General features: G+C 39.3%; 1 protein-coding gene across 3 annotated transcripts in view; it reads left to right on the plus strand.

Moving 5' to 3' along the window:
* The window catches only part of GRID2 (glutamate ionotropic receptor delta type subunit 2), a 1,415,717-nt gene that overhangs the window by 717,075 nt on the left and 672,678 nt on the right, over positions 1–25,964 (plus strand). For all 3 annotated transcript variants that reach the window (XM_056106635.1, XM_056106637.1, XM_056106634.1), the window contains one exon: positions 17,375–17,659. In XM_056106635.1, the coding sequence (XP_055962610.1) occupies positions 17,375–17,659 (285 nt within the window). The remainder of the gene's footprint in view (positions 1–17,374; positions 17,660–25,964) is intronic.

Here is a 25,964-nt window from a genome sequence, read left to right on the forward strand (position 1 = left end):
CGTATTCATTAGAGACAAAATTAAGAAGTTCTTCAATAGTTGTATTTATGCTATTATTAAAAAATATAGACACAACATCGGAGAGCCCGGCAAGCTACCGAGAGTATTCGATATGCCAGACACAGTAACAACAAAGTCTCCAATGGAGACGTTACTGGGCCCGCTCGAGCAAATCGACGATCAACGGGAGGGCCTTTACCTTTACCTTTTATAGACACAAGGCCCTCCCGTTGATCATCGATTTGCTCGAGCGGGCCCAGTAACGTCTCCATTGGAGACTTTGTTGTTACTGTGTCTGGCATATCGAATACTCTCGGTAGCTTGCCAGGCACAACTATCATATTTTTCTTAAATCTAATTTCTTGTGATATTTTACTCCCTAGACTCATTACTTCATGTGTACTCCCCAGGGAGATTAAGTTCATCCTGGCAGAGTCATGTTAGGCTAAGTGGGGAGATCCTATTAATAATTTTTTTAGATGAATGTTTAGTTTTTGTAGAGTCAGTTCAACATTTCCTCTTCAAGGGAGCAAAATTAGCCTTGTCTCTTTGAAAATATTTTTGTCGTCAGAAAAGAAAGCAGATTTCATATCAGTACTACACAGTAATCGAGGGTTGTTTCTGATAGATGAGGTTATTCACGTGGAGATCATCACTATCTTTCACAGGTAATTTAAGTTCTGCATGTCTATCAGTGAACCAGGTTGCTAGAACAGAGTTTATCTAGACGGAGCGTGATCCGTCCTGTTGAAGACGCACTTATCAGAGTATGTGTTTCAGGACTTAACTGTCTGCAGTGCCGTTGTGGCAGCTTCAAACTGCAAACGTTTTCTTGTATGATAGGAAAAACTGAAAAAATGGTACAGTAAAATTCACCACGTGAAAAGTATATACAAATTGGAACTCTGAGGCACTCACTTGATCCTCAATTAAGAGAGACTGATTCCATGATATTTACATTCTGCTGATAATGGTAGTTACCAATGATACTTTTTCATTGAATAATTTAATCCATGTTAGTCTAATTTTTAATTGACAGTCTACACAAACTTTTCTCTGAGATACATTAATATCAAATATTAATAATTTTACAATGAATTTTAGGATTATTTACTCAGTACAGAAATCTATGATTAAATTTTCATAACTCCTTATGAACAAACTCTTTTTCCACCTATTTACATAACTTAAAAACTAACGTTTGCAAATTTATAGAGTGAAACATGAGTAATTATTTTGACTGATGGTTAGGATCTGGCTTTGGGTTGCTGTGAGTTGCAGAATTTTTTTAGAGGACAGGATTTATTTTCCTAAAAATTATGCTTGGGAATAAATGCAATTTAACATAATTTTGCATATCTGGGTTGGATTAATAATTATATTTTAATAGTGGTGAAAGTAATAAGTTACATCTTTTAAATATTTCACTATGTCCAATATATATATATATATATATATTTTTTTTTTTTTCAGAATTAGTGCCTCCATTTTGCAGCAGATAAATGAAGACTTGTAAATTCTGTTTAGGGAAGTTACACATTCAGGCCAGATACATTTCTGGTTTGACCCCCAGCACCAAATTATCCTTTAATTGCCATTAGGAGTAACCTCATACACTGCTGGTTGTTTTCAAACCCTACCATTCCGCAAGTCAAAGCTACTTCTTGTGATCATGTAATTAGTCACAAGATAAACCATATAAAATAATATATAGAGAAAAAATATACATGTTTTATATCCAAGCCCCAAAGCTAAGATCAGACTCGGGATTGAAAAACTCAAGCTTTTCAGTGGATCAAGCAAATCAATATCACTTCAATAAAATTTAAAGAATGGTAGTTGAATAAGATATGTATTATGATGTGTTTGTTGCTTTTTAAACTCACAATAAAAGTTGGCAAATAAAGTAGGTTAAACAATCTTGAAAGCATATTTTCTGAGAATGATAAATTTTCAATGCAGTTGTTACTTCACTGGTGAGTAGACAACAAATCCCAGTGTGATCTGAAAATCAGGAGAGAATGTGAACCATTTTAAAATGACATAACCCTTAAAGATAATATTTGTAAGAAGGTCTTTAAATTCTGATTAAAAGCAGCTTGTCATGTGGGTCACTGACATCGGTCTCAGTGCAATCACTGTCTCAGCCCTTACAGGCACATACACAGTTTGTACAAGTTTATTTACTCACAGTGAGGGTACATTTCAAGCTGATAAGTTTAATTATTTTTGCACGTCCCTCTGATTGCATTCATGGGAAGGGCATAGAAGGTGAGTGTCTGTGCTTAATCAGCTCCAAGTCATAACTCCCATGTGACCCTAAGGCTCACACAGCTTGTGGAATCTAGTCTGATGTTCTTCAGAAAATCCTAGTGAAAAAAAAGACATGTGAGCAATATAGAATATGGATATTTTGAGAATAATTAAATATCTAAAAGAAGTGTTGCTTTCAATACAAGCGCATATTTTCAAGGCAATAATGTTTTTCAGTATGGCATCAAAAATTTGACCATAATCAGTATCCAGATGCCATCTTGGTATTTTCTTGCTTCATCAGTGATTTTCTCTACTAAATTAACAACTCATTTTCCTAATTGCTTCTTTTCTTGTTTGGGGGACACGTGTCAGCAGTGCTCATTAATCTATGCTGCATCTATGCTCAGGGGTCACTTGCAACAGTGCTCCGACTCAGATATGGTACCAAGGATCGAAGTAAGGTTGTTTGCATGCAAGGCAACTACCTTAACCTCCGCACTATCCTCTGGATCCCATAATAGTTTTTAAACTATTATCCAGCTAAATCTCATTTGCTTTTCCAAACAGTCTAGTTTGCAAGTTCTTTTCAATAAATCTTGTCTGCTAAAATTCTAATTTAAACACAGTGACTAACATTGACTGAGCACACACTCCTTATCAAGCACTTACAAAAGATATACTAACTTTGAATTGTTTCCATCATTATCAGCTGTATAATGACACATTTCCATTTTAGTAATGAGGGGATGAAGATTCACACATTAAATAATTTTTGTAATTATGCAACTAAAATATACAAGACTTGGATTGAAAATCCAGCCATCCTAGTTTTAGAGCAAACTAGATTTAGGTGTGTCCTCAGATGGCATTTCGTCTGTCTGTCTCTCTCTCTCTCTCTCTCTCTCTCTGTCTCTCTCTGTCTCTCTCTGTCTGTCTCTTCCTCTCTTTCCACCTCTCCCTCCCTCCGTCTCTCCCTGCTCATCTCTCTCCCTTCCCTCACCCTCCCCTCTCTCTCCTTCTCTCTCTGTTTCTCTCTCTCTTTCCCCTCCCTCCATCCCTCCCTCTCTCTCTCTCTGTCTCCCTCCCTTTCTGTCCTCTGTTTTAGTGTGGTGTGTTCTGTCTTTGCACTCTCTCTCTCCCTCCCTCCCTCCTTCCCTCCCTCTCTCATCTGTGTAGGTCTTTCTCTCACCCACTCTTTCCTTTCTGTATTTCTTGCTCTCTGCCCTAGATTCAACTGTAGTAGCACTAGCACGATATATGAAGAAGAGTTCATAGTAACTTGAGCACTCTTGTTTCATCCAATTACGATTAAACCAGTTCTCAGTAAACAGGCCGTTATTTGAAGAGGATGAAAGTGATTGTAATCACTATTCCTGGGTAAACATGTATGATGGAGAATTGACTTAATCAGCAGTTATCTCTGTTTGACATATAAATGACTGCTCTGGATGCCATTTATCATCCCTAATGCTTTCCAAAATTCCTCCTCTCGCTGATCACCTACAGCCACAGCCATTTTCTGATTGCTGTCGAGTGTGTCGATCTATTCTCAGTGACATTGCCCAGGAGCCTACAAATAGTATACAGTTTTTTAATTAAGAGTTATATTACCTTGAGAATTGTCTCTTTTACTGAATTGCTCATGGTAGCCCCATATTTTATTCCAATGCAATATTTCCTCACAGTGAGTTGTCTATTTTCTCCAAAGGAAAAGGATCTGTGCTTTAGTTTTTTCCCTGTACATTTCAGGGTACTTTCTTCTTCCTCGGTTATCAAAATCAAACTCTCCTTCAAGATCCGTCAAATTTGGGCTTATAGAAAATGCTTTTTTCTTTAGTTTTCTCTTTTATTTGGGGCCATTTTCACCAGTGCTCAGGGTTTACCCCTGGCTCTGCACTCAGGGGTCACTCGTGGTGAGACCCAGGGGGTCATCTGCAGGGCTCTGGTCCCTCACTGGGGCCGAGGCAAGCATCCTACCTACTTCATACCTCTCTGACACCTATGTCAAATTTACTGAGCACATGCTACACACCAATAGTAATGAGCTATGGCATGGCATTCACTTTAAATTACCTAGAAAGCAATGCATTTATTCATTAAAAGATCCAACTAGTTTGGGTCAAACTGGAATAACTCATTAAATATATGTCCCTCTTAAACCTAGACAATAGTGACATCATCTGTTTACTTCTAAGTACACATTATGTACACATTTGATAATATTGAGTGGTGAAGGCCTTCAGTAGAAATACAGACTACAGACATTTAAAAATTATAAAAACTGTTGACTTTCCATCACACTGCTTTTTGATTTTTTGAGTATGTCCTTATCAGTTGATAGAATCAATATTAAAATCTTATTCTCTAAGTAAGCATGATCTTTAGTAATTAAATCAAACTACTTTTAAAATCGTTCAAGTAAGAGTGTAGACATATGTGAACAATAATAGAAATTATAGTAGTTTTTTGGCAAAAAAGGATTTTCATATACATGTTTTTATTTAAGATAAGTAAAGGAAAGAATATTAAGTATAACATAATAACTATTTATTTCCATAGTAAAAATAAATACCAAAACAGTAGGCTTTGAAATATAACCTTCAAACTTATTGACAGCATTATCACATTAATATTACTTGTCAAAAACATTTTTTTGGTGTTTGGCACATCTATCATTAAAACCAATTTCAGTGGATATCATTTATAGGAATATTTTATTATAGCATGACCTTTCTAGGTCTATGCAGCAGGGAAGAAAATTTTATTGTTAAAATGAATATTAGAGGAAAATGCTTCTTTAATATGTATCCATATAAATATTAATATTTTCAATATATTTGTTCTGTCTCTTAAAGAAAAGTGTTCAGTGTTCTGAATGTTGTTTTCTAAACTTTCTCTTTTCCTTTTAATTGGGAAGAGGAGGGGAGAGAGAAGAAAAAAAATGTTAAACTTAATGATATACATGTATATTAGATTATAAATGAATATAATATTATATTCATGATACAAAATACATAAAATTTAATTCATAATACACAATGCGATAGCACAGTGGTAAGGCATTTGCCTTGCACACGGGCGACCCGGGCAACCTGGGTTCGATTCCTCCGCCCCTCTCAAAGAGCCCAGCAAACTACCAAGAGTATCTTGCCCACGTGGCAAAGCCTGGCAAGCTCTCTGTGACGTATTCGATATGCCAAACACAGTAACAACAAGTCTCACAATGGAGATGTTACTGGGCCCACTTGAGCAAATCGATGAACAATGGGAGGACAGTGACAGTGATAGTGACATAAAATGAATACATAATAAAATATATCATGTCCATAATACAAAATATAACACATTCATAAGAAAATTTTTGAATACAATAAGACTTTCTTTGAAAAGGACATAAACCCTCACATTAGAAAAATATCCAAATTTTCAAGGCATTTAAAAATACGCAATTTCTGAATAAAACCCACTGTACTCTTCTTGTGAGCTTACAGGGGAATATTGATTCACAACTAACAATCGTACCCAGCATGTAATGGGAACAATAAAAATATTCTTATCATAAATTATAACAAAGGTAAGTATAACCATTTTCGTGGTTTTTTAACTTTTTTCTTTTAATTTCTCTTTCTAGCACAAGTTGCAGCCAATGAAGTTATAAATGCTAACTAGGCAAAAGAGTGGTTGGTCATAGAAGAAAACGAGAGAGAAATATTGGTGTCATGTCATAATTTTTACCTTGATTTTGATCATTTTTCAACTTTCGTACAGAAAGAAATGAAAAGCCGGAGAGGAAGAGAGTCTTACCCACAGACCCGAGCGCCTCTCTGTGCCCCTCTAGGTTATAGCGCCAGTATATCCCAAAGGCCCTTCCCTTGGACAGCTGAAATTTCTATGCAGTTGCAAGAGTAGATCATTGATTGTGGTGGGTTTGGTCTGAGTATCTTCACAAGCCCCGCACGGCAGAGCCTGGCAAGCTCCCCGTGAAGTATTCGCTATGCCAAACACAGTAACAACAAAGTCTCCAATGGAGACGTTACTGGGCCCACTCGAGCAAATCGACGATCAACGGAAGGGCCTTTACCTTTACCTTTTACCAGTAATAAGTAGGGAGATACCATGTGGGTCTAACATTTTGGCTTTGTATATAGATTTGGAGGGCTGGAGTGATAGCGCAGCAGGTAGGGTGTTTGCCTTGCACGCGGCTGACCCAGGTTCGATTCCTCCACCCTTCTCGGAGATCCTGGCAAGCTACCGAGAGTATCCCACCCGCACAGCAGAGCCTGGCAAGCTACCCGTGGTGTATTCGATATACCAAAAACAATAAAAACAAGTCTCACAATTTGTTGTGAGATGTTACTGGTGCCCGCTGGAGCAAATCGATGAACAATGGGAGGACAGTGCTATTTAGATTTGGAAGAAACATTGTCTTTTATTATGTATGTTCCAATATCAATGAGGCAAAGAGTTGGCACCATATGTTTACTTGTAGATCCTTTCCAAACCTTGCATGGCACTGCTGAGAGAATTCATAAGAAAGAAGTCCATGGGACCCAGCGGAAAGCTGTCTTTGGGAAATGTCCCCACCAATCTGACACAACGCTTTTCAGGAATGATCTCCTTTCACTTCACAATTGCGGTTCGCGGTGCCCAAGCTATTGCGCTGTGTTTCTGACCTACTGCTCTGTTCCAGTTTTGTGAAGTCCAGGGACAGTTTTCCCCCAGAAATAGAAATGCTTCTGAAACTATGTGGAAAGGCATTATTAGTGAAATTGCAATATGATGACAAACTGCAGATGGTAAAAGATTACTTCCTGGAAGAGAATAAATCCAAGTGCATTTTATGCTAAGTGAAATGTGATTACCCAGAAATTTCAATGTGGCAATCAATTCCTGAGAGGATAGCTTTGTTCTAGTTCCTGCTACCAACTCTAGGTCTTCATCAGATCAAGGTGAAATTTCAGAGGAACGATCAGGAAGAAAAAGTTAAAGCATCTTATAATGAATTGAAATGTGCTATATTAAAAAACCATTCAACTTTCCTAGTTGCTAAAATGTCACAAGATAAAATGGTTAGATATAACAATTTTAGTTCATTTTTTAAAAATGCATTCTTCTGGTTAGTTTTAAATAATTTAAAACATGCCTGTCATTAGAAGAATATTTTTAACCAAATCACTGTATCACTATCACTGTCATCCTGTTGTTCATCGTTTTGCTCGAGTGGGTGCCAGTAACATCTCCATTTGTACCAGCCCTGAGATTTTAGCAGCCTCTACTTACTTGTCTTTTAACCAAATAGAATTCCAAAAAATTTTCAAATGAATGTTTACAAATTTAAGATGTTCCTGAGTGGGCTTCAGCAGTCCCATTCCACTTATTGCGAAGATTGTTTCTAAAAAAGAATTACATGTTCAACTCCATTAGGTAACACATCACCTTGTACGCATTTTTAAGGAACATATTTTGAGATCCACGAATACCATAATTTTTTTTAAATAAAACATATGCTTTGCTGGTGGATGTCAATGCTTGTCGTATTACAGGGAAATATGGTTATACCTAAATGATTCACATACCTATGCCAAACGCTCTGGGTTTGAAGGAAAGATTCTGTTCCCTTTGCCTCTCCTACCATGGCCACCCCTACTCAGCGTTCATTTTTACCAGAGTGTATCGACTAGTTCCTGCATAGACAAACTCTGAGCACCCTTAGCATGAGCTTCTGAGGCAAGTGGTCATTTGCAATGATTCACCTCATCCTGTGTCCACTGTCGACTGTGGAGATGAGACTGACACGACACACCTGATCTGGTGAATTATTAATTCATCGTACATGCATCGACATTTCCCTTCAATAAATACAAGCCAGTCACTGTTCTAGCTCTGGAGCACAAAGCACTGAGAAGAACAAAGATTCTGGACGGCTAGAGTTTATATTGTAGTGGGAAAGAGTAAAAATATAGAATCAAGGAGGAAGTTAGATGATAGATCAACTGTCACTGTCACTCTCTTACTGTTCACCAATTTGCTTGAGTGGGCACCAGTAACGTCTCCATTGTGAGACTTGCTGTTACTGTGTTTGGCGTATCGAATCCACCATGGGTAGCTTGGCAGGCTTCGCTGTGTGGGCGAGATACTCTCGGTATCTTGCAGGCTCTCCGAGAGGGGCAGAGGAATCGAACTAGGCATGGCCAAGCCTGCCGCATGCCAGGCAAACACCCTACCACTGTGCTATCACTCCTGAACCTCTGTCATCCCATTGTTCATCAATTTACTTGAGTGGGTGCCAGTAACATCTCCATTCATCCCAGCCCTGAGATTTTAGCAGCCTCTCCCTACTCCTCTTTCCCAACACTGCCACATTGGAGGTTCTTTCAGGTTCAGGGGAATAAGACCCGCTATTGTTACTGTTCTTGGCACATTGCACATGCTACAGGTAGCTTGCCAGGCTCTGCCATGCAGACGGGATCCTCTCGGTAGCTTGCTGGGCTCTCTGAGATATCTATCTATATCTATATCTATATCTATATCTATATCTTTATATCCCTCGGAGAGCCAGGCAAGCTACTGAGAGTATTGGATATGCCAGACACAGTAACAACAAAGTCTCCAATGGAGACGTTACTGGGCCCGCTCGAGCAAATCGACGATCAACGGGAGGGCCTTTCCCTTTACCTTTACCTTTTATCTTTATATCTATATCTATATCTGTCGTCTGTGACTTAAAACTCTGGGACCTCTGCCCTTGTCACCACACGTTTCAGGCAACTCAGTCATCACACCCGCAAGTTTCCTGATTTTAAACATGCACGTTGACGTCAAATAGAAACCACCTTGAGTAGAATGTCTAACACACTTTCCAGTGCTGTGGCAGGCGGTTATGTGACCAGTGGGTCTCCTCTGCAGTGTGTCTTCTGCCCAGGAATCATGAGGCAGACAGTGAAAATGCAAGAAAAATGTTCTCCAAATCTAAACAACACAGACAGCTATGTCTCTTTGTTGAACCATCAAAAACTTTATGATCACACCAGATCAGAGGAATTTAGCAGAAATAGGTGTACTAAAACAGCTGCTTAAAGGGGACTAAATTCATCTATTTTAGCGGAAGAAAAAAGATTGTAAAAGTGATCATTACAGACTCTGCCTTAGGAGGAGAGAAGCAAATTAAATTAAGCAAGAAAGGAAATGATAAAAATCAAAGTGGAGATTAATGAAGTAGAGATACAAATCAATTATAAAAAAGTAGTTTTTTTCAGAAAATTAATAAATTGTATAAACTCCTAGTTAGTTTAAATCGGAGCAAAATCAAGATATAATTGCAAAAAGCAGGATAAGAAAGACAGTATCATATAGAATCTATGTATGCAAATGGAATTATGAGAGATTATTGTAAACATCTAGATGCCAATTAGTCTCTGTGAAAACACAAGTTGAGAGACAGAAACTAGTTAAGTACATAATCAAGGAACCAAATGAACAGAATGTCCCAACAACTATTTTAAATTTATTTATACTTTAAAAACCATAAGGGAAATCATAAATTTTAGATTGGTGGCTATATAATATAAACTATTTGAATTGCAAAATTGAATGGATTAAAGTTATCTATGTTATTTGAACAAAAATCGCAAATCGCAAATCATCCTGTTAATAGTCGATTGCCTCGAGCAGGCCCCAGGAACGTCTCTTTCATCCTAGCCCTGAGATTATATTCAAGGCTCTTTAGGAGAATGAGACCCATCATTGTTACTGGTATTTGGCATATTGGGGATGCCACGGGGAGTTTGCCAGACTCTGCCGTGTGGGCAGGCTACATTCGATAGCCTGCAAGTTTGTCCAAAGTAGGAATGAGACAATAAGATGTCATAATAAGATGCATTCGCGGCCGCGCGGTTCCCGTAGCTGATTACATGGCGCCAGGGGGCCAGTTGGTGGGTGTGACCCCCGCCTACTGGAATTTGGAGGATCTGGGTGGAGGATGCTCAGCCCAAATCCGAGTAGGCTTGGAGATCTCGGCCCCGGAAACCACGTGACTTTGTCCCTCTTCCAGTACCTTCATGTGTGCGGAGAGTGGTCTCAGCATGGTGGTGGCTGGTCCTAGAGGTCTTTGGCTGCTGGAGCCCTGGTCGGGGCGGGGAGGAAAGCTCAAGCCACTCCCCTCCAAGGGGCGCCAGTGGCGAGGACAGTCAGGCGCGGGGGCAGGAGACTGCACTGTTCTTCTTTTTGTTCTTCTTTTCTTCTTTTGAACAAAAAGATAAACATATATTTAAATATTCAACTTCTTAATAACTTTATTTTTTCTAGAGCCACAAACCAGACTGTTAACTGAAAAGCACTGTGCCTCAGAAACAATTATGTAACACATTATAATGCAATGTATTGCTACTAATCATGAATAGCTAGAATATAACCCCTAGAGGTGGGCTAAACACCCGCATTTTTCAAATTTCAACTAAGAAATTTTCTAGCAAGATTATTTTTGAAATGCTTTGGAGAATAATTTGCAAGCACATTCAGACTGGAATCTTTCATGTACGTGTTATAATCAACATAAATATCCCTGGCTCTTAGTCATTTAAAGATATTCTGAAAGAATATGTGTACATATGGGATATTCTGAAATCAGCAGGTAACTTTAAAATCATCTGGGTGGTTTGAATGAGGACTTTGACCAATAAACAAGCCATAAAATATATCAGAGGAGAGAAGTTTATTCAAGAAGTATGGTGCTATGTAAGAATATTTCACAGAGTTCTTATTGAGAATTTATAACAGGTTACCAACTTCAAGACCCTTTATATCTAATTTTAGTGAAAAAAAATGACAAGGTAGTTTCAAAAATAAAAAAGATAGTGTGTATCATTTGACTTAAATTTATGTATTTAAAGTCTACCTCATTTACATAACTGTTGAAAAAGTTTAGCTGAAATCAGTGCTAAGTATATATATGTGTGTATATATATATTTTTTTCCTTTTTGGGTCACGCCTGGCGATGCACAGGGGTTCCTCCTGGCTCTGCCCTCAGGAATTACTCCTGGTGATTCTCAGGGGGCCATATGGGATGCTAGGACTCGAACCCGGGTTGGCTGTGTGCAAGGCAATGCCCTATCCGCTGTGCTATAGCTCCAGTCCCTCAGTCCTGTTTTTTAAGAACAAAGATGAACTTTCTGCAGTTAATAGAGCTCCAGAGCAGAGCCAGCGGACAGCAGGGTGGGCGTTTGCCTTGTGCGTCCTGTAATTCCTGAGGCAGAGTCGCCAGAGGGGCCCAGGTCACGGCTGGCACCAGGAGATCTGAACAGCCCATGTCTTTGGGCCTGAGCCTGGAATGACCAGCTCGACTGATGGGCAGTCACTACACAGGGCTATTGGGCTCCTTGGACAGTGCTTGGGAACATCTCTTCAACATATTCATTTTCTATTATTATGAGTGTGTGTGTGTGTGTGTGTGTGTGTGTGTGTGTGTGTCTGCTTGTGACTTGGGCCACACCCAGCCTTGCTCAGACCTTTCTTCTTGGTGATCGCACTTGGGGGGAGTAAGGATGAGGCCTGTGGGGTGCAAGGGATCGAACCCGGGTCTGCTGTGTGCCAGGCAAGCACCCTACCTGCTTACTATTTCCCCGGCCCTGCAGGTTGTTTTTATACTAACTTGCCCTGGGGTGCTGCAAAGATTTGGTGCTCAGAGCAAGTCAGTGGGTCTCCTCTCTGTGCATTGAGCATTGTGTTGGCCTGACAGAGAAGGGAGGCAGCAACTGGATCACGGATGGTTTGGGCTGCAGAAGTGGGCCAATGGTGGGGCCATCAGCTGCCATGTTTATGGGCTAGGCTGACCCGGGCATCACTCAGGTTCCCCCAAGCCTGACAGGAGTAAGCTCCGAGTACAAACCAGGAGGAGTCCCTGAGCACTGCCTGCTGTGGCACCATACCAAAAAAATACACAGAGGAAAACTTTCATGGGTTCCCTGGTTTGGGTCAACCAGTAACAAGTGATGTCATTGCGATCTCTTCCTTTCCTCCTTAATGTGACCCCTTTTTATTCTTTTTAATCAAACTTGGTAACATTCTCCATTCTAATTTTCTCCTTTGGAGAGCTTTGTCTATTTTGTCTTTGTCATGTAAATTTGTAGGTGGAGGTTGCCCTAAGATTCACTGTGATTAAAAGGGTAATGGGCAATTGCTAAGGATCTTTTGTGTGTCTCATAGAGGAGATTCAGTGCCTGTTTGCCTCCTTTGAGAGTAGGTGTGGTTCCTGGGAGAGGGATGTGACCTTACTGCCGTCACACTATCCTCCAAGGCTCCTCCCACAGCGCACACCAGGATCTTTATGCTCTGTCTTCTCAACTGTGGGAGAAGGGATATGACTCTTTGAGTCCCCAGGATATTCCAAGAGAGACAGGGGGCGTCATGTGAAGGGGTCCACAGCCTGGGTAAGGTGGTCATTTCTCTCAATGTCCATCCAGTTCCTAAGTATGCAATATCTTTAGCTTGACGTATCTTCTGTTTTATTTAATGGTAACTAATGCATCTTCCAAACCTTCAAAGATTTTTTTTTAGAAAGATCTCTCATTCTACAACTTAAAAAAAAAAACTGTAGAAAAGGGAAATCTTCCAAATGCATTTCATGATGGCGACATTACCCTGGCAACAATATCACACAGAGACATTACCAAAAAACGTAAAGTCACAAATCAAAATGCTGAAATAGTCGAAAAGATCCCTTAAAAAATCATAATAGATTAAAGCAACTTTATATTACTAAAATAAAATATCCTGCATCAAGAAGATCAAATGAAATTCACTCCTGGCATCTAATGAGAATCAATTTATTTGCAAACATAACTTGATGAATGTGATCTATCACATTAACGTTAACTAAGGAATCATTTGAAATGTAGGTGACCCTATTGGACCCCAGCACCTCTGGGTGAGAGCACCCCTCAACTTGCTCCAGCACCAGACTAAAAGGCCAGCACCTATACAATTATATCCAGGAAGACCCATGAGCCCCCAAGCACCTGTTTTTAATTCAAAAAATTAAATTACAATCATATGATCATATCAAAGATGCAAAGAAAAGTTTTGCCAAGATTGATGATAAGCAGTCATTAAATGGGATCAAAGGTACAGACATCAATTGCATCTGGACCAACCTACTGCTAACTCATAATGGTAAGAATTTAGAAGCTTTTTCTCTATCATCAGGCACAAGTCAAGACTGTCCACTCACCAACACTATTCAGCATAGTGTAAGAATCCCTGCCCATTGCAGTCAGGCAAGAAAGTAATACAAAAGGGATCTTAGTGGGAAGAGAAAAGACAGTATTTGCAGATGACATAATTTTATACATAAAAGTCCTAAAGACTAAATTTTTAAAAAAAGTTCTATGAGGCACAGATACCCAATAAACTCAGAAAGTGTCTGACTGTAAAATAAGTAAAGCAGAAAGTGGTTGTATTCCTATATGCAACCATTGAAGTGGAAGAGAAAGAAAAAGAATTTTGGTACGATTGTATCAAAAGTAGTCAAGTGTGTAGGAATAAACTTACCAAAGGAGATGAAAGATTTTTCTACTGAATACTTATAGGGTACTTTCAGTGATTCTTACTGGTATGCATAGCAGGACAGGTAATAATGCAATCGAATATCTAAAAATAGTATTTGTTTACATAATGTTTATACAAATAATTATTAGTATTTGATCAGTTTTTGTTATTATTATAACAAGTTTCAAGAAAGTAACAGAGTTGAAGAAAATTGCAAATCATATTCTAAGGCAAATGGGTGGTAAAGAATAATATCACTTTTATCAGCGATTACATTTCTAAATATAGATATTAAGACAATATTCATGAACCAATATGAGAATCATTTTCGTATAAATTATTTTTTAAAAATCATATTGACAAAACTGAAAATTACCCCAGACTTCTATTTTTGTGACTTTTGTCATGACGTATTCGATATGCCAAACACAGTAACAACAAATCTCACGATGGAGACGTTACTGGGCCCTCTCGAGCAAATTGATGAACAACGGGAGGACAGTGCTACAGTTTGTCATAGATTTATATAAAATGATTTATATGTTTAACTTTTGCAGTTAGTGGAATATAAAATTGATTTCAACTGCATATATCTTTGTGTTTCCTTAATGTTTAATGACTATACTTAATGCGACACTACCAATTTGGATTTTACAGGCTAAAAGAATAAAGTTTTAAATCAAATTCTTGTGTAAAATGTGAAGTTCTATGACCAGAGGGATGTCTCAATAAGCTAAGAACATACTTTACATGTATGTGGTCCGGGTTCACTTCCTGCCACTACACAGTCCCCAGAGACAGGGACAGAAATAGCCCCCCAAACTTTTCATAGCTCCAAAACTAAAATTTTAAAAAAGGTGAATCCTGGGCCTGGCGAGATTGGTTTTGTGGGTCTGACCCGTGCCTTGCACACGGCCCTCCACATACCACATTGGCCCCTGGACTACCCCAGGGAGAACTCTGCGTAGAGAGCCACGATAAGTCCTGAGCACCACAAGTAGCCCCCAAAATAAAAATCAAAATAAAATAAAAATGTGCATATCTGTTTGTTTATACAGATTAGCTACGATCTTATGTACTACAATAGTGAAGCAAGCGTTGTCCCCATTGGTTTTGCATGTTTACTGGAAATGTAACCATAAAGTTAGTTCCTTACTTAAGTCTTAGATTTTTGAGCTACGAGGAGTTACTGATATTTCAACCCCAAGCTTCTAGAGCAGAAGCAGCCGTTCCTGATCCTGTATTTAACACTTGTTTCAAAATTATATGACCTTTCTCCTCCTTGAATATAATGCCTTGCTAATTATTAATTTATTTTATATTCTCGAACTCCATATGATGCGTAATGACTTTCCTTAGTATTTATGTGCTTGTGAATTGTGTAGTATCTGTAAACTTCATATAAGTCAACTTTCATTAGCTGGTTGATTAATTACAAGGAAAGGCTTATCATCTAAGTTTCTCTTTTAATTTTTCAAGCATCATGTGAAGCAGTCTATAATAAAGTTTGAATATTGAGAATGTAATTTATACATAAAACGCCAAAATATTTAATAAGGACTAGAACATATATATGATCTCAAGAGGCACTAATTTTGCCATGATTTTTTGTTGTTGAATTTGTGTTTCTGTTTCAAGACAAGACCACACTGGATAACGGCCAGGGCTTACTCCTGGCTCTGCATTCAGAAATTATTCCCGGCTATAGTCGGGGGGTCATGTGGGATGCCAGGGATCAAATCTGAATAGGCCACACCCACAGAAAATGCCCAACCTTCTGGATTATTTCTAAAGCCCCCCATCAGGTTATTTTCTCAAATCTGCTTTTGTTCTTATTTCTAATATATTATACCAAAAATTGGAATTCTTAGCAATCATTTTTTAATTCTTTCTCCTACATATTCTGTCCTCATATTTAGAATTTGTACTTGATCTAAATTTAGTTGTTTTAAAATCAATGTATATGCATGTGAGGAAAAGTTGAAATGAAGTTTAAAAAGATCATAAGTCATATAAATGAAAGTAGAAATTGTTCAACTAGAAATCAAACTAAGTCAGTTGTTGAAATTTAGCATTTTATTTGTCCATGGTTCTCTGTCAAGAAAAGAGAAGAAAAATATTTTTGTTTTTCCTATCTTAGGGAAAGGCGTCGTTGAAGTTTTAGATAGTAAATGATTATTTTCTGTAGCATCTTCTTTATTTATTCTCTATTTTACATGGTATCTCCTTTTGGAAACCTTGAATTATATACTCAGTAAAAAAAAATTACCTTTTCTCTGAATTGAACATTTGATGACTGTAAACGTGGAGCTATCACTCATTCAATGTCTGCCATGTGAGGGCGGGAAATAAGTGCGTTTTTTCTCCATTTTCAAGTAATCTGCAAGATTCATGCCATTTTATCCCCTTTGTAGATAGTGAAACAAGACTGGATTAGCCCAGCAATGTGTATAAGTCAGACAGATAACAAGGGCAGAATTCCCCACTGAATCCCAACAGAAGGCTTTCTAGCTCCTAGTAATGTTCATTCTAAAACAAGTTTCCACAGTTGTGACAAAGTGCCCTAAACTTTGCCCACTGCACCTACAGAAACTATGTTGGAGCCGGGGGCCCCTGAATATCTGAGAGTAGAACTGCCTGTCCCCAGCATCCATCCTTGACCCTTTGCAGTTAAGTCCTCTGTCCCATTGACTAAAACCTCCTGGATGTGACCAAGGACCCCAGCACTGCTGGCCGGGGGGCGGGGGACGCGAATACCTGAGAGTAGCCTTGATGGTCCATCCAAGCATCCATCCTCTCATTCTGTTGGCTAAAACCTCCTGGATGAGACTAAGGACCTACACACTGCTAGGGGGTCCCAGATATCTGAGAGTAGCCTTGATGGTCCATCCAAGCACCCATCCTTGACCCTTTACAGTTAAGTCCTCTGTCCCATTGACTAAAACCTCCTGGATGTGACCAAGGACCCCAGCACTGCTTGGGGATTCCAAATACCTTAGAGTAGCCTTGATGGTCCATTCAAGCATCCATCCTTGACCCTTTGCAGTTAAGTCCTCTGCCCCATTGACCAAGACCTGCTGGGTGTGACTAAGGACCTCCACACTGCTTGGGGATCCCGAATACCTGAGAGTAGCCTTAATGGTCCATCCCAGCATTCATCCTTGACCTTTTGCAGTTCAGTCCCCATCCCATTGGTTAAAACCTCCTGGAAGTGACCATGGACCCCATGCTAGGGTGTCCCCGAATACCTGAGAGCAGCCTTGATGGTCCATCCAAGCATCCATCCTTGACCCTTTGCAGCTAAGTCCTCTGTCCCACTGACTAAAAACCTTCTGGATGTGACCAAGGACCCCAGCACTGCTTGGGGATCCTGAATAACTTAGAGTAGCCTTGATGGTCCATCCAAGCATCCATCCTTGACCCTTTGCAATTCAGTCCCCTGCCCCACTGCCCAAGACCTGCGGGGTGTGACCAAGGTCCCCCAGCACTGCTAGGGCATCCCGCCGCCCACCCAAAGGACGAGGGAGAGGATTCCGTGCCCCCCCCCTGACGTGTGGTACCTTTGTGTCTTTGCAGCCTGCGAGCTCATGAACCAGGGCATCCTGGCGCTGGTCAGCTCCATCGGCTGCACGTCGGCGGGCTCCCTGCGGTCCCTGGCAGATGCCATGCACATCCCGCACCTCTTCATCCAGCGGGCCACCGCGGGCACCCCCCGGAGCGGCTGCGGCCTGGTCAGGAGCCCCCGCGGCGGCGACTACACCCTCTCCGTGCGGCCCCCGGTCTACCTGCATGACGTCATGCTGCGGGTGGTCACCGAGTACGCCTGGCAGAAGTTCATCATCTTCTACGACAGCGAGTACGGTGAGTGGCTGCGGGGGGCTGGGGTGCCCCTCTCCCCTCCCGGACCCCCACAAGTCCAGAGCAGGGCCAGAGAGGTGGGAAAGGCACCCGGTGCATCGTTTTGTGTTCACTTGTGTTGAAGTCAGACGGAAAACATCCACAAGTAAATGCATGTGTCGATGCTCAAAATTTCTAAAGTAAACCTGACTCCAGTATATTTAAAAAAAAAAATTAAGACAAGCTTTCCTTTCAAAGGCATTTGAACAAAAGACTTTGCATTTTCAAAGCATTTATTATATCCTTATCAAATAATAAAAGATCCTTTGAAGAAAACATAGAATGCTCTTACATTATACTAAAATAGTGTGTGCTATAGAATTATAGGAGTATATACTCTATATGCATACATAATGAAGGATATTTATATTAAATATTTGAATACTAGAATATAACAGTCGCCTATGGTTACTTATTGGTTAAAACATATAAAATAGCGTGCTAATACTATGATAGACTTCAATATTTACTTAACTTTCCTCCCTCACTAAAATTATACTCTTATAATATTGTTTTAACAGCATACTGTCTACTTTATAAAATCTAAACTATGAAGTAGTTCAAAACCTGCTTGATTTTTTCACGGTAAAATAATAGAGATTTTTGTTTAAATGTTCTCTGAATTGATCTACCTGTTGTCTAACCGATCCTGAAAATGTTTTTATCGAGGTCGTCTCTTATTTTTGTCATTAAGGGACAGAAGAAATAGAATATAGGTAGGTACCAGCAAGTGAGAGGAAATAAACATACATTGATCTAGCATAAATATTTCTAGTATGCCATTCTTGGAGATTTTCCTTAAAAAGGCAGTTTCAGAAAAAGTTTCCATTGAGTACTTGTGTTTTTATTTAAAAATCAATTTTTAACTTCTGTAATGCAGTCTATTTTCTTCGAGTAAAGGAGCATAAAAATGCTGTTTTCTTCCCCTGTTGTATTTGCGCCAGCACTGTGAACACTATTGAACAGTTTCAAAGAGTGGGTCAGAAAATGACATCAATAGGACTGACCACAAACAGGTTGGCAGAGATCTAAAAGCAACGAATAAAATCCCCCGTGGATTTCCATGGAGCGAAGCAAGTGGCAGTTACATTTGGCCCTAAATATTCAGAGGTGGCATGGGGCTTTGGCCATCAGAGTTCCATTAAGTTGATTGGTTGGCCGGGCCCACGCTCTGTGGCACTCCAGAAGCTCAGTCCTTTGTCTCCAGGATGGAAATTCTCATTTTTTTCCTGCTTAATTTATATTATTTAGGGGTCACAGAACAGAAACCAAGAGGCCGAAATAAATAAAATGAGCAAAAGGGAAATGGAAAACAATGGACTCATTGGTAAAAGGACTGAAAAAAATATAGGCGAGCCTGAAATTCACTGATAGGGTTATTTAGTAAATATAGTGAAATTTGTTTTAAATAAAAATGTTATGGATCCCTTTGCAGTTTGCTTGAAGTCAGATTAATTAGGTCTTCCCAACCTTTCATAGCCTTCTTACACCTCTACGCAATCACGATTTTAAATTTTGAAACTTTAAACCCCATTCCTTTTTTTTTTTAAGGAAGGAAAACAGTTTATTCTCAGTTCTATTTTTTAAAAGTCCTGTAAAGTAAGGAACAGAAAAATGTTTTCTTATTAAGTCATTTTGACATCATTAAAATTGGAATTTAATTTTGATTCTTTTTTCCTGTAAATGCCAGTGGGACAAATTCTTGTTTCCAAGTCCTAAACGGATCAAGGTTAGTAAAACCATGTAAAAGATTACTGATAATAAAAAAGATAAAATGAATATATAGAAACAATGCACTAAATTCACCATCATGCAAATCCACCATTAATTTTAAATCGCTCGCCTTTCTGCTATATTTCCTTTGAGTGAATAAGAAACTTTCGGGGCCAGAGAGATGGCACACAGAAGGTGGACACTTCCCCTGCATGCAGCCCACCTGCCACCATTCCTGGCACCACATATGGTCCCCGATGTACCACCAGGAGGGATCCCCGGGCACAAGCTAGAGTGAGCCTTAAGCACCACTGTGTAGGAACCCCCAACTTACATATGTGTATATGTTTCCATATTTGTATATGTACGTTTCTAAGAAAGTGCCATCACATATGTGATTGTGTCCTCTTAAAAATGGTGCTTTATTTTGTTTTTCAAATACTGAAAATCAAACATTTTCGTAACTCAAATGATAAGCATGCTCTTGGTGAATTTCTTAATTTAAAAATTTACAAAAAAATTAAAGTACTGGGCTTGTATCATTAAAATGATTTCCAGTAATGCTTTTGTTTAATGAAAGAAGATTTTCTCTTTATACTGACAATAAATCTTGCTAGTAAAGAACTGGGCAAGAGTCCAAAATAAGCATCAAGCTATTCAAATACCTTATGTCTTGAAGAGGGCTCCATATGTTTACAGAGCCATTCATCAGTGTCATCATTTTAAGTTCAAACATTGGAATTGTACTTGGCTTTTATCTCGGTTATCAGAAACTGCCTTCATTAAGGAATGGATAAAGCATCATCTATAGAGGGACTCAGGCACCCTGTTAAGGCTAAATGTTATTGAAGCTATATTTGCTTTAAAAATATTTTTTTTCAAAAAATCAGGCTTTTATATCTTGTTAATTAGAGAAACTTTATTTCAAAAGCAGTTAATTATGGTGACGGGCACAGTTAAAAATCTACATTAAACTCCCTAACAAAGAACGTTCAAGTCTTTGATTCTAAATAAATAGATGGAAAAGAAAAAAAAATAAGTGAAAACTTAATTTGAATGAATCGACTCAGGACATTTCTTAAAAGGCTTGAAGAGAATTGGGAAGGGCTGAGCTTTTCAAAAGGCCTCATTCAGGAAATGGTCACTGCTCATTTGCTGGGTGCAAAGCGAGAGGTGAGATAAAGGATTTTACAGAATGCGGTCTGAGTGTTTAAGACATTTTCAATTAATGAAAGAGGTGAAATATTTATCTGAATCACTTAATGGAGAAAATAACGTGGCGGGCAGATGACTGATTACTTATACAGCGTGAAGAAGAAAGTTTTTTTTCTTACGGCAGTAGTGATCAGAGGAGGTTTCTGGGTAGATTTTGATCCTGATTTTGAGAGAAAAATACTTTTATACTTATACTTTTTATAAGTATACTTATAAATAAATACTTATACTTTTTATAAGATGGGCACTATATAAAAAGTATTGAGCAAATTTTGCAGCAATAAAGATGTTTAAAATATGATTTCTGGTTTATTTTTTTGTCCGTGCTAGAATAAGTTTATTCTAAAAAGCTCAATAAAGCAAGAAGGGTCTACAGCAAGTGCCAGTTTTACCAGTAACAAAGCAGAAAGCACTGCTGGGTAAGAAAGACATGTCACAGCCACCACAGGATGGGCAGGACACGTGCCCGAGAAGAACAGAGAGTGTGCCAATGACCGTCACCACATATGACACGCTGACGTGACTCGTGTTAGGGGGATCCCTGGTTCTCTCCGAGCTCTTTTCACCTGTTTCCTAGTTATCCTCTTGCTCCTTTCAGTAGCCGCTGATGAAGATGATGGTGGTTGTGGTTGGTGGTGGTGATTACAAATAAAATAAATGATGTAGTGAAAAGTCAAGTACGCAAGTAAATTAAGAGGTCTAACTTTGGATGGGTGACCCTAGCTACCGTTCACATTTTCAATTGCCTGAGTACTTTGAAGATAGAAATAACAGCTGGGTAAAGTTGAGACCCACAGAACATTAAAAATTTGAGCATGAATTGTACCAGATCATCTTTACCAAGGAGAGATCCTGACTGAAATTGTGCGAAACATGAAGCCATTCTCATGGGTGTCAAGGAGAATAATCTTGAGTCAGTTTGGAAGATCTGATCATCCACAGAACTTATAACTGCCTGGTCATTGAACCTAAGCAGGCGGACACCTCCGGGACACTTACCTAATAACCCTCTGCCCGCTGGATTTGATAACAGGATGCCACTTGCATGAGAGGGAGCAGAACTTCTCGTTGTAAAGCTGCATTGCCGAGAGATCCTTCCAGCTAAGGGGATCGCAACTTGTTACTAACTCTAACCTAATAGTGCACACGGGTTCTCGAGGCAGACTGGGTGTCATGGCAAACACTGGAGAGAACCGAGTGGACATTGATGCCTGGAATGCAGAGAGCAGCGTGAGCCTCAGATTATTCTGTACCCCCAGGCCCCACCCACAAGCCAGAGTGGATCTGCTGGCTGGGGTGCTGGTTCTGGTGGGTGAGGGCACCAGCTCAGGGATTCTACTTGGGAAACTTGTATTTTTTTTGAGGTAATATTGATTTACAACATTAGGCAAGAAGGTTTACATCATTTAAAGTGTGTGCCATCATGCCGTGCCAACCACCAAAGTACCACAACCTCTGCCGAGTCCCTGGGACCTCAGGGCTGGTTCCCCCTGTTCCCTCAGTTCAGGGGACCTGAGCATGCCACCAAAATCCAATCTTCACTGTGGTTTTGTCTGAAGGAGCTTAAGGATATTTATAATGGTCTACTAGGAAACCTGGTTCGCAGGTGTGTGAGTAGATTTTTTTTTTACATGTAGCACTGTCCTGTTGTTCAATGATTTGCTCAAGTGGGCACCAGTAATGTCTCCGTTGTGAGACTTGTTGTTACTGTGTTTGGCATATCGAATACGCCACGGGGAGCTTGCCAAGCTCTTTATTTTTTTTACATAAATAGATAGAGCAAGTGGGTGTGTTTTCTTCTTTAGAGACTCTACTTGAAAAAAAATGGTGTGGTATAAGACATTATGAAGTATAATCTTCCAAAATCCTCAGTGTTTATTTCTAGACCATCGTTTACTTGTCAAGACTTGGCTCCTCCTAAAACTGGTCTTGCTTATCTCATTGTACAGACTGAGATCAGATCTATTCAATCTGTCTCATCCGCATTTATTTATTAATACAATAAGCAAGTCCTTAAAGAATTATTCCAACCAAGTCTGACAGGCTCTGCGATTCAGTCCAAATACAAATTCAATGATTCCTCAGGAGTCTCCTTTCAAAAATTAGGGAACGTTTTTCTTCCATTTCTATGTAACCTTTTATTTGGTCGAGGTATTAGTCTTGGTCCAAGAGGACTGATTTGTAATTGCAGACTCCAGTTTTGCTCACGAGGAAATTGTACCTCCTGTCATCAAATTGGGGGAAATTCTCCTAAATACGTTAAAAAAAATAAAATAAAAATTACCTATGGGAAGCACATAAGATGTTATTCCATGTAGCTCCTTCCAGAAACATAACAGTGGACTTATTTTTGAAATAAACTTACATCAGCTTCCACTGACACATTGATTCATGAAGGACTCATCATCACCTCTCATGTGCAGTTCCTAAGTCTGCAGGGGGTCCCGGAAGAGTGTGTGACTTCGCTGAGGGCTGGAGCGATGGAGGGACAGCAATTCCTTTAATTATTGGGACTTCAGAGAAGATGCAGAAATAAACTGTATAGGTTTCTTTCTTAGCGTGTGCTGGCATGCCTCCATCATCTAGAACATTTGAGACCAGCACTTCAGGAGGGACAGGCTGAGGACTAGACATGACTAGCACTGTGTTGATGAACACGTGAGCAACCTGTTGTGGGGTCTTCCTCAGTGAGCTTTTGTTTTGAGTGTTTGCTTGTTTGTTTGTTTGTAATGGAATTTCTTTGGAATGCAGTGTGCCCTCCTCCCATCCCTGCATATTATCTATGCCTTCTTTTAAGTGATTGAAAAGTTGAACAATTGCAACAGAAGCAATAATACCTACAAGCTTAAAATTTTGCTCTCTGGGTTTTTAAGGGATTGTAGCTCCTGCTCTCTGATCCCAGTCTGATGACTTTTTATATCGCCTCATACAATGAATGAGAATATAGTGGATTAGATATTTAGAGGCAGGTATTTTGCATGAGAAGTACATTCCATGATGTTTGCAGTTAATTTTTTTTGGAGGGGAGTAAAATTTAACAAATGGTGTTTAAATATTGAGTACAATCCTCAGTTAAATTTAAAGCATTGATGTCACTTTGGTATGACATAAGACTATTCTCTCTCTTTTTTTAAATTTTTATTAGTGAAACACCATGAGGTATAGTTGTAGATTTACAAATTTTTGTGCTTGGATTTCGATTATACAATGATCAAATACCCATCCCTCCACCATTGCCCATTTTCCACCACCATGGATAATGTCCCTCCCACCCCCATCCACCCCCCCTCATCCCACCCTGCCTCTGTGGCAGGGCATTCCCTTTTGCTCTCTCTCTCCTTTGGGGTGTTGTGTTCTGCATAAGAGGCAAGAATATTCTCTTTTATAAAGAAAATTTCAGCAATCCATCAAACAATAACAATGACCCTGTTGTTTAAAAAAAAACACTAAACTAAACTAAATTATTAGAATAGGTGTAAATTCTGGTCCTAGTGAGCAGGAGAGAGAGTTGCTCTGAGGAACTGTCCGAGGCTTCTCTGTGGTAACGCTGTGTCCTGGAACTGTGTGGACAATAAGGAGGTGAATTCTGTGTGAGTTTAGAGTTAAACATATACACTTGAAATCCTAAGATGATACCATAATCGAAGGTTTTTTTTTTTTAGTTTGTTTTCTGAAAGACACACAACCTTTGTTAAGAAACCAGTTTTACCCAGAATCAGAAACTCCCTAGGTCAGTGAAGACTGACAGGTGTGGGCAGCAACAGGCACTCTGCTGGTCAGTGGCGAGGGCAGGCGCCCTGCTGGTCAGTAGTGAGGGCAGGCACTCTGCTGGACAGTGGGCAACAGTGGGCCTGTTCTGTAGCTGCAGGGATATTGTTAACCCTTGAATGCCAGAGTACTGGGTTTGAAACAGCTGAGATGACATCAGAGTCACAAGAAGGCCAGAGCAAGTGCAAATGCCAGGAGGCTTTGGGTTGGTCTAGCCCTGGGGTGAAATCTGCTTGCTTTTGTTCATTTTGCTCAGTTTAAATTTATTGTAAGTCCCGACCCTCTCAGTGATTTTCCTCATTGTCTCGGTGGGAAAGATCTTTGACTGACTATACATCTTGACTCAAATTTATCGAACTGAGTATTTCTGAGACCATAATCAGTCTGGATACAGTGAAGCGGTGTGGAAATGACTAAATGAAATATGTATTTCTTTCTATGTATGAGGATATACTTTTTACACCCATATGCACATAAAACAGATACTGGAAGAGATAGTTCAGCAGGAAGCCTGAGTGCTTTACTTGCAGGGGTCTGGTTTGATCCCCAACATGAGTTAGATCCCATCCCCTGCAACCCTAGATTGCATAACTAGAAGTGGATTTCAAATCAAACAGAAAGAAAATGTAAGCTAATGATTCCCAAGGTAAGAATCGATTCATAGTCTAATGACCTTAGGCACTGTTCCTTGGGCAACCTCTTTCCAAAAATCCAATTGTCATCACAGATCTCATTGAAATAAACACTTGGGTGACAGTCCTCATGCAAAACTAGAAATGTATCACTAAGAATCACAGTGCTTATCCTGTGCTATCTTAAAGTCAAGATATCAAGGCCCATAAAATGGACACATTCCTCTTAATTCTTGCTGTTGTTTATAATTACCATGAAAGTGATTTCAAATGGCTGATAACTATAATAATAGCAACTCTCTTTAGACAGTTTCAAAGATGTTTATTGGCCACTGTCCAGTTTTTTCATTTGCTTCAGTGTACATGAAAAAGCATATAATTAATCCAAGCATCTTATTGAATGCTTTTATTAGTTCTGCATCAAGTAGGTAAAAGTGTTTTCTTTTATATGTATATATACCAAAGTTCCTTTGACATGTCATCTGTTCTTGGACATTTGGGCTGTTTCCAGGTTTTGGCTATTTTGCATAATGCTGCATTGAACATAACAACGCAGATATCTTTGGAATTGAGCTTTTTGGCTCTTGGCATAGCTGTCCAGAAGTGGAACTGCTAGTCATATGGAAGTTCAAGTTTTTAGTTTTTGAGAAATGTCTAAATTGTCTTCCAAACTTGTTGAACTAGTTGACATTTTCACTAGCACTGTGTGAACTCTCCAAAAGGCAAAGATATTCTAGGGGAAAAAGATAACTTTCCCAACTTCTCTTCTCCCAACTTTCACTTATAATATAAAGTTATAGTAATCAAGACAGTAGAGTGCTAGAATTAAGAAAATCTCTCAAACCAATTAAATAGAACTGAAATAGAACCCATCCCCAGTTATGTATCAGATAATCTTTTACAAAGAACTACACATATGAAATGGAGCAAGGAAAGCATTT

This window comes from Sorex fumeus, unplaced genomic scaffold, assembly GCF_029834395.1.
Source record: "Sorex fumeus unplaced genomic scaffold, SorFum_2.1 ptg000136l, whole genome shotgun sequence".
Lineage (NCBI taxonomy): Eukaryota > Metazoa > Chordata > Mammalia > Eulipotyphla > Soricidae > Sorex > Sorex fumeus.